The 9,158-nt window shown below is 26.2% G+C and overlaps 2 protein-coding genes across 4 annotated transcripts; both read right to left on the bottom strand.

Annotated features, from left to right (window-relative positions):
- Positions 1-1,591: 1,591 nt before the first annotated feature.
- On the bottom strand, positions 1,592-2,985 carry LOC115032984. Its single transcript, XM_003244115.4, has 5 exons — positions 2,853-2,985; positions 2,542-2,788; positions 2,344-2,476; positions 2,106-2,276; positions 1,592-2,042 (listed from the first exon to the last, which is right to left on the bottom strand). The coding sequence occupies exons 1-5, from the start codon at positions 2,866-2,868 to the stop codon at positions 1,764-1,766; spliced, it is 846 nt and encodes a 281-aa protein (XP_003244163.1). The 5' UTR covers positions 2,869-2,985; the 3' UTR covers positions 1,592-1,763.
- Positions 2,986-3,017: 32 nt separating this feature from the next.
- On the bottom strand, positions 3,018-8,835 carry LOC100573630. 3 transcript variants are annotated; one of them, XM_029490131.1, is made up of 7 exons: positions 8,183-8,835; positions 7,734-8,116; positions 6,457-6,660; positions 6,309-6,395; positions 6,071-6,229; positions 5,763-6,003; positions 3,018-3,349 (listed from the first exon to the last, which is right to left on the bottom strand). In XM_029490131.1, the coding sequence occupies exons 2-7, from the start codon at positions 7,758-7,760 to the stop codon at positions 3,033-3,035; spliced, it is 1,035 nt and encodes a 344-aa protein (XP_029345991.1). In that variant the 5' UTR covers positions 7,761-8,116; positions 8,183-8,835; the 3' UTR covers positions 3,018-3,032. The 3 variants fall into 3 exon arrangements, with proteins under 3 accessions (XP_029345991.1, XP_029345990.1, XP_029345992.1); XM_029490130.1 differs by having other exon boundaries at positions 7,734-8,835; XM_029490132.1 differs by lacking the exon at positions 3,018-3,349 and adding an exon at positions 5,423-5,688 and having other exon boundaries at positions 7,734-8,824.
- Positions 8,836-9,158: the final 323 nt, after the last annotated feature.

Genomic DNA, 9,158 nt, shown 5'->3' with positions numbered 1-9,158 from the left:
AATATAAATAATAATATATTGGTTATAGTGGCACACAACAGTCTTCCATACACCAATAGGTAATGGATGTTAGATGTATGTAGGTAATACATCCACTGGTCATACAATATTACCAGTAAACCTTTTTTTTTATAGTCTACAACAAGCGCAGAATAAGTTAAATCAGAATGGACACTCTCTAAACCTATTCTCTGGTAAAATCTCGGACTAAGATATAGTAAGTATATAATATATATCTTGGTCCGTGGGTAAAACTAAATGAACAAATTTAAAAATAACATGATTAATTTCGGTTTCTGTCTCGAAACATTATAATAAGTAGCTGTGAGTGAGAAAAGTGACACTATTTGAAATATAGGGATAAAAAGTGACAAAACCTAAAAAAAGTGAGAAAAATGACAGAGTTGCAGCTCTAAGAATGTTTTAAATTATGAAAATTCCTTATCAGACTTAAAATACCTATTTATTGCATTAAAAATATGCATTAGCATAAGAATAGATTTCCTAGTAACGATTCATGACTTTGTTTTGTACTTTTGTAGAACTGTACTATTGATTATTGTCGTTTTATATGTTCAGCAATAGTGCAAATTGTGCAATAGAGCTGCAATATAACATAGTGCATACGATAAAACATATTTGTTGTTTTTATTTAAATGGTAATACTATATAAATGAATTATAATATAATAAAACTTATAAACTGTTTAATAGTTTTAAGGCCAAATTCTCTTGGATGTATTTCCAACTTTCTAAAAACTTACAACTTCAAGGATAAGATACATATACATTTTAGAGTAGAATGCCAAACAAATAAAATCCCATTTTTAAAAAGACGTTAATAGAAAAAGTGGATTATCCAACAGTGTTTGTGATTATATTAATATTATATTAAAAAATTATGATTTTCTTTTGTTTATTTAAATTAATGTATTTGAATTAAGACAATATTAATTTATACAATATGCATTCGTGTTCTTATGTTTTAATAATAATGAATTTAATGTTTAAATGTTTTAAACAAATTACTAAAAGATATTTTCCATTTATTTTACTGTAATATTACTACTATAAATCAAACAAAAAAATACAATTAAACAAAAAAAAAATATTAAATGTACAATATCTCAATTACTATTGTAACCAGCATCCATCGGTTATATTTCTGCTCTGAGGTCTTCTGTAGGTTCGACACTAACTGTAGTACTGTTGGTAGATTGTTTAAGAAAATGTATTTAATTTTTTTAAGTTTACAGAACATTGAGATAAAAATGTAGATATTTTAGACAAGGAAAAGTGGATTTATCCAACAGTGTAAGTGTTTGTGAATATTAAAATTATATTATACAAATTATAATTTACTTTTATATCTTCTTTGTATATTTGTATAATTGTTTTTGAAATAAGACAATTAATAATTAATTTATACAATATTATGCATTGTTCTTATGTTTTAATAATAATGATTAATGAATTTAATGTTAAGATATTTTAAACAAAGTCTAAAAGATATTTTTAATTTACTTTTCTGTAATTAGTATAAATCAAAAAAATAAATACAATAATAAAAAAAAAAATGGTATCATCAACGTGTAAACATTTATAATTGTTTATCGAATATTGTTCTGACATTTTTATTACAGTAATTAAATTTAAAAAAAAATTAAATCTACAATATGTTTGATTATATTTCTACTCTGAGATCTTCTGTAAAATTGGACAGTCTCTGTAATGCTGTTGGCAGACTGTATTAAAAAACCTATTCTAATTGTTTAAATCTACAGAACCTTCAGTGATTAAAATTTCATCATTTATTTTTTGCAAACATAAACTGTGCTCGTTGCATAAGTGCAACAAAGCAACAAATATGACGGGTACATTTATATTTTTTTTCATACTATTAGATAAAAATGTTGGTAATTCTTCTACTAAATATGAAAATAAAATGTTTATTTTCTCACCATCTGGTTTAATAACATCCATAATATATTTTTTAAGTTCTTGCATATCTATGTATCCAGAATTACAAGTGGGGTTGTACTCCTTAAAATAAAAACATTTAATTAAAGGCTTTTATTCAGTAAAATATGTTTTTAAATAATTTACTTCATAATCATCATCTGGTGTATTTTGTTGGTTCAAAGCTATGGTTAAATTGTTGTCATTATTTATTTCAGTCATCATTTCATCATCCTCATTTCCACCCTCAGAATAATGATCAGTGTCCATGACATTTTTGTCAATATAGTCTGTATTCTCTACTGGAACTTCATCTAACTAAACATAGTTGAATATTAATTAAAATGTTTTAAAATGTATATATAAATAATATTTTTTTGCATACTAATAATCTGTCTTTTAGAATATCTTGTTTTGGAAACAAGAACAATGTGTTTGGATTTGTATTCAAATTTAATTCCTCAAATTCATGTTTATACCAGTTAGGAACCATGTTAATATACTTGCAATTTTCTAATCTTTAATGAACAAAAATATGTTTAGTTTTAGTTATTTACTATTATAATTTCCAATAAGTACTAACTGCCTGATAGGTGTAAAATTCCTTTGGTCAGATGAAGGAATTAAGTTATTACTTTGATCCCATTTATTATAACTACATTGGTTTTTACCAGCATTCAAATATATATTTTTTAATGTTGTAGTCTTATCTAAATAAAAATCAACCTTAGATTGAATAGCTCTTGAATTGCTACATTTATATTCAGGAACGTGAGTTTCGTAATGTGTTTGAGTTACACGTGACCTAATAAGCATTGCTTTCTGTTTACCTAATTACAATAAACACACATAATTAAAGAGTAATGAACAATATACACTCAAAAATGATATTACTGTCAGTTTTCATCATTTCGAACTTCTCTTTCCAATGATTGGGACATTTAAAGTTACGTATTTTTTTACGATCAAAGAATGTATAATCACTGCTATTCGTTATATCCAGCAATGATAGGTAATGTTTGAGATAAAGTATCTGTATAAAAATAATAATGTTTTAATAAACAACAACAAATATTATTTTTTTTTATAAATATAACAGTAATACAACCCACTTAAATTTTCTTGTTTACCAAATCGATTACTATTCTGATTAGATGATCCTGGACTTGTATTTATTATTATTTCTGAACTTGGTTTGTTGAAATCTTCATCCATTGAATCATCAGTTTCTTCAGAATTGTTAGCGCAAGATGCAGATGTTTCTTGACTAAAATGTGTTTGAATATTATCTAATTTGTTTATGTCGATGTCATCATCACAATTTGTACTTTTATCACATTCAGCAAGAAATTTATGAAATGACGGACAAATTTTTGCGTTTTTGATTAATACTATATTGAAAATAAAAAATAAACAATATAACAACTTATTAGACATAGTAAAAATATTTATTTTTAGATTTAGAGCAGAGCAATGAATGTAATGATTTTACAGTGCTGATTTTTTTTTTGTGTGTGTGAAGCTTTTTATAGTACCTAAAATGCATCAATATTCAATTTTGAGAATGGTTTCTGGTAGAAAATAGTATTTGCTAGTAGATGGGAGAGTCAAAAGTAAAAAGCTTCAGTACTTTTAAAAATAATTGAATTCTTCACCGAATATTTAAATTAATATTTTCTAAAGCCGAAAAAAAAATAAAAAAAAAAAAACATTTAAAAATATTTTGGATTTTTATGCTATTTGAAATTTTCAACATTTAAAGTTTTTTTTTGAGTTTAAGTATGTATGATATGATTCATTTTTGTTAGTATATAAAAAATCTTGAAAATTCAATGCACTATTCCTTGTAAGTTATTGTTTTTACTGCAATTAAAAATATTCAAATTGTATATATTTTACATTATTGTATAGGGTGTCCTACACTTGCTATACTCAATGGTACTTGACACCTTCTGGCTTCTATACAGCAAAGTGGTGACTTCTTTGGTTTTAAATTTATATTAATGAAACTTATGTATATAATATTAAAAAAGGTGAGTAAGTGGATGTCGCTCTACTGTACAGTAGGGTACAAGTGGGTCACTGTATAACGGATGGTATAAAATTTGAATTCAATGATATAATATCATTGTATAAGAAAAACGATTTTGAGCGAAGACGGTAGGTCAGTCTATGATATATTACTAAGTATATAAAGTAATTATTATGATGATATTATTGTGAATTACGTAATTTATATATAACATATTTACGTGAAACCTTGTTTTAAATTTTCAAACCTAAGCTATAAAATTTAAACATTTTATAAATTTTTAACTACAAAAATTTTAAGTTCAATAGATTTTGTCAAAAATCGAACTTTAAATGCTTATAAAAATTTAATTTAACTTTCTTATGGACATTTTTTTTTTTTTTTTGATAAAAGTAGACAAACTTATGAAGAATCTTGTATTACATTTTAATGAATTTCAGCTAACTCAAAATAATTTTACCTTTTTTGTGATTTTTACGCTTTTAATCAAAATTTTAACTTAAATGCTTATAAAAAAAAAATTGTGACAGTGGATTTTTAATATTTTTCAAATGTCATTGTAACAATATATTAAAAGCCTTGTAATACATTTTAAACCTTTTTTACTCAGCAAATAAAATTTTATTGACATTCATAGAAAAAAAAACTAAAAATATTTAAAATTGATAATGTCCTTAAAACAGCTCAAAACAAGTCAAAATATTTTGAATATTTTATGGTGTATAGAAAATGCAAATATAAACAACCAATGGAAGTGTCATGTGTATACGTTGATTTGTTTTAGAGTTACACCAAAAACCAAAATCAATTTTATTTAAAATTGATTTTGCGTAAAAATTCCAGTTGGAAAATTTTTCTTTTGTTTTTCACGGCGCTTTAGAAAACAATTGGGAGTTTTAAATGCACCGAATGCACCAACTAGATTCACTTTCTCATCAAACAAGACTGTTGAAGAAAATTGAAGCAGTTTTACTGCCCCAAACAGACTCTTGACACACAAAAAAAAAAAAATTAAAAACACATCATTGTAAAATCAATACATATCATGAATCTAAAACAAATTTAAATGAAGTAGAAATAAGATAGAGGAATTTGGGTGTCATAACATCATAAATCAATGATACATTATTACTTTTTAAATATTTTGTTATAGTACATGCAAAAACTTATTTAAACTTCATTCCATGACCACATCAGTAGTAACAATTATTCAAATAATGATAATGATTACTGATTATTAATATTTATTAATGTTAATTGCTTATTATTTTATGATTTGAAACATATATCAAGTCATTGATTTGGAGTAAATAGTATTTCTTTTACATGCATAACATAATATATAATACTGATTTTCAATGTGTAATATAATATTAAATAATTTTAATGATAACATTAGATGGTAGTGGAGAATTTTATATGAATAGCAATATATTATTTTAGACATTTCCAACACCAATATAATTAATTTTGTTTTTTTATATGCAATTTAAAATTAGGTATATTACCTTATATTTTCCAATCGAGCATTTAAGCTCATGGTTAAGAAGGCAATACCTTTTACAAGAGTAAAACCTGTCTACTCTACCTCAAATATTACATTTTTTATACATCACAGTGACTGCACTTTTTAAAACTAAGTCTACTTTTCTGATATTTTTGACCGTTTATGACTGTATGCCATCCATCCCCACTTGACTTTGAATAGAATAATGTTTTTAAATATGTTACCATATCAATATAATGTAAGAGTAATATATTATTATACTTACGACTTAAATTTTCCATTTCATAAAATGTTTCTTGTTGATTTTCATTCACTTTTGGAACATTTTTGGAAACACTGTATTCTGGCCAATAAGTGTCATTAGAATACCTATTCATCAATATTCTTGAAGGTTTTGCATAGTCAATCATATCATTGCCAAAATCAACATTAAAAAAATGTTTCAATGGTAGCATTTGTTTGTCTTTAGAGCGTAACTTTTCTGCTGTTGTTAACATTAGTTTTTTCTAAAATTAAAAAAAATCATATTAATAAAACTACCAGTTATTTGAATGATAAATATTTAAAACATACTCTAGATTTTTGTTTTGGTTTTGCCTCATTCTCTTTAACAAGCTTTTTGTTTTTGGTTTCTGCCACAAATTCTTTAATTAATTTATTACCAGTACTCAAAATATCATCAACTCTACATGAGTACACCTTACTAATGGCATCAAATGTATTACTAATAACCTTTATTTATGACAAAATAATCATATTATATAATTAAACAAATACTACAATAATTATGTTTATTAAGTAGCAAATTTACCAAAATATCCGTTTCTTTAGATCTCTTTACCATTTGTTGTACACAACTGATTAAATCTATATCAAATGCATTATCTACATTGATTTTCTAAACAAAAATATCTATTGTCAATTTGTATTTCAAAATATTAAGGAAAATAAAATCTTACATTTTCCAAGTACAATGAATTATACATATTAACTTTAGTATTCAAGTCCCCAATGGATAAATCATTAAGGTATCGTTCGTTATTGTCATCCTCAAAACAAACATCTTGGTTTAATATAGCTTTAAATGAAGTTATACCATGATTTATGTCTCCTCGAAAACTCTTTTCTTGTTTGGACGATTTTTTTTTTGATGCATTGTTCATCTAAAAATGATCCATAAATATGAAAATTGTCTATTGTATACAAATTACACATACCGCATACAAATTTTTTGCATATACATCAAATAATATGTTTGCTTAAGCTCCATTTTTTATAATTTAAATTATTGATATTTTTTAATTAACTTAATAATTACCATTTAAAATAATATAGCTATTTTTAAATGCTTAATTATTTTTTAGATAATATATAATTTACTTTTATTCATAATAGCTTAAATCAAACTACCTAATTAACCAATTTATGCACATTCTTCTGTCTTATATATTATTTTCTTGTACCTACTTTAAATGTTAAGTTGATGTGAACATGAAATTTGTTGTTTTCACTTTCAGAAACTCACTGTTCAAGTTAGTAAAGCATTGTGAACAGAAGCGATTCCGGGAGTGCTTGGGCAACCCTGAATATTTCACCCAAGGCACCAATTATCAAATAAAGACCCCAATGGATTGTAAGTTTCGCTCTATTTTAAAAGTAAATAGTCTCCTTAGGCCCTAATTAAATTTTGCCAAGTACTGTATTATACATAACTTAGTTTACCAATAGGTTCATTACTTCTTTAATTTAGATTTTGATCAATTTTCATATTGTAAAAAAAAGATGTTTTCACATCAAAAATACCTGTACTTAATGGCTTTCAAAATTCTTGTTGGTCCTAATTTTTAATGTGCACCCCTGGAACCAAGATTCTGCGCACCCTTATGTACTTGGTAATTTCTAAATTATTTTAATTATTAATATCTTCTAACTTCTAAGTAAATTGAGTAATAAATTATCCTTAGATCCTAAGAAAAGAGGTTTAGAACGAGTAATTGCAAAGATTAACTTAGCAAAAAGTAATATAAGTACCTATATTGTGTATGATAGGTAATCATAGACAGAAAAATATCTTATGTTGACATCTTTAAAGGCGATAAACAAATAAAATAAATAAAAGTATTTAAAAAAATTATTTTACTGCAGGTAGATGTAAATCGACCAACTATTAACAATAATATGAATAGGTATATGATATATATAATTGTATTAATTTATCAAGATAACCATTACTCACACTATTATTTTGATTTTGAGAGTCCATGTTATTTAATATTATATAAAAATAATAATATAGGTAATTATGTTATGATGGTAAGTATATATTATACTCTAGGTATTTAGAAGTAGAATGAAGATGAACCAGAGTCACATGAGGCACTGCAATGCAATATTGCAGAGCGCAGGCTGACGACACAGCTGCACCGGTCACCGACGACACCGACGTCTGAACATTTTTCGGGCTTCCAAAGTTCCAACTGCCGAGAAGGCGAGCGCCCGATACCGTCGGACTGTGGTAAGATCATAGAAATACAGAATAGGTTTTCTCACGAAGGACTTACAATGTCTCAAAAAAAAAAAAAAACGTGGATAGCCGGCCAAGATAATATCACAGATAACCTGTGATCATAATATTATATTAAACACAAGTCACAACACACTACCATATTATAAAGTAAAATATACTTGGCCATTTGAACACGATGAGCGCACATGAGTATGTTAGGTATTGTGGTCAAATACTGCAAAGTACTAAAGTACTAAATGGTTCGACATATTTTCAATGAATCAGCGTATTTTGACTCGGCATTTGTAACGAACCACGGATTAAGATATGATAACTGAATAACTGATAAGAAACATTGTTTATTCTATGCTTGTATGCTCGGTTGCGTATCAATATATAAATCAGGCGCCTAGTATTTGTAATGCATCGTAATTACTATGAGATAACCTACAGAAATACGACCGCACTGCAAAAATATTGTTCATATTCCTAACTAAAACTCGCAATTCTGTAGGGGAAAAAAAAAATAGTAGTGGGTATTGGTATCAGCCACTGATGAGTCGGTGTTAGGGTTGCCACCTTTGAAAGAAAGCAGCCCCGGAGACAGGCCGATAAGCAAAAAAAAAAATAAGGTCATCAGCTAGACGCTAGTATACACCAGTATGTAGTATAATCTACGTAATTCATAATCTTATTATTCTTGTTATCTTGAATAAATGCTTTTTATACCGGAAACTAATAAAAAAAAAAAAAAAGGCATAATAATAAAAACAAGTCTATATAAGACTATAAATCGTATGTTATCTTATCTTTATCTCCGACCCGGAGAATAATTCACTGAGCCCGGAGCCTGTAGATTTATACATAAACCCTGATTGGTGGCAACCCTAGTCGGTGTTCATATTTCATATTATTATATAGTTATAGGTATAACCATGATAACCTCGTAATGGTTAAGTTCAGTACTTCGGTCAACAGCATTTTATAGAATAGGCTTATAATATGTAGGTATACGAGTATTTTAACTGGGAAGTGATTCATTTTAAAACTAATTTTTTAGAAAAGTACCTATTAACTCGGGCATACATATTGTATGTATAGTATAATACTTTTTATTAAATTTAGTTTAATTAATATAAAATCATTTGTATAACC

The sequence above is a fragment of the Acyrthosiphon pisum genome, chromosome A2, assembly GCF_005508785.2.
Source record: "Acyrthosiphon pisum isolate AL4f chromosome A2, pea_aphid_22Mar2018_4r6ur, whole genome shotgun sequence".
Taxonomy (NCBI): Eukaryota; Metazoa; Arthropoda; class Insecta; order Hemiptera; family Aphididae; genus Acyrthosiphon; species Acyrthosiphon pisum.
This window is presented reverse-complemented; position numbering and strand designations above follow the sequence as displayed.

Coding starts and splice junctions, on each gene's coding strand:
- LOC100573630 (XM_029490130.1), bottom strand. CDS start 7,760: ATGGACTCTCAAAATCAAAATAATAGT. Junction 6,230..6,308: donor CTAAAGAAACGGATATTTTG/GTAAATTTGCTA, acceptor TCATAAATAAAG/GTTATTAGTAATACATTTGA. Junction 6,004..6,070: donor AACCAAAACAAAAATCTAGA/GTATGTTTTAAA, acceptor TTTTAATTTTAG/AAAAAACTAATGTTAACAAC.
- LOC115032984 (XM_003244115.4), bottom strand. Junction 2,477..2,541: donor AATTTTACACCTATCAGGCA/GTTAGTACTTAT, acceptor TGTTCATTAAAG/ATTAGAAAATTGCAAGTATA. Junction 2,043..2,105: donor CACCAGATGATGATTATGAA/GTAAATTATTTA, acceptor TTTTATTTTAAG/GAGTACAACCCCACTTGTAA.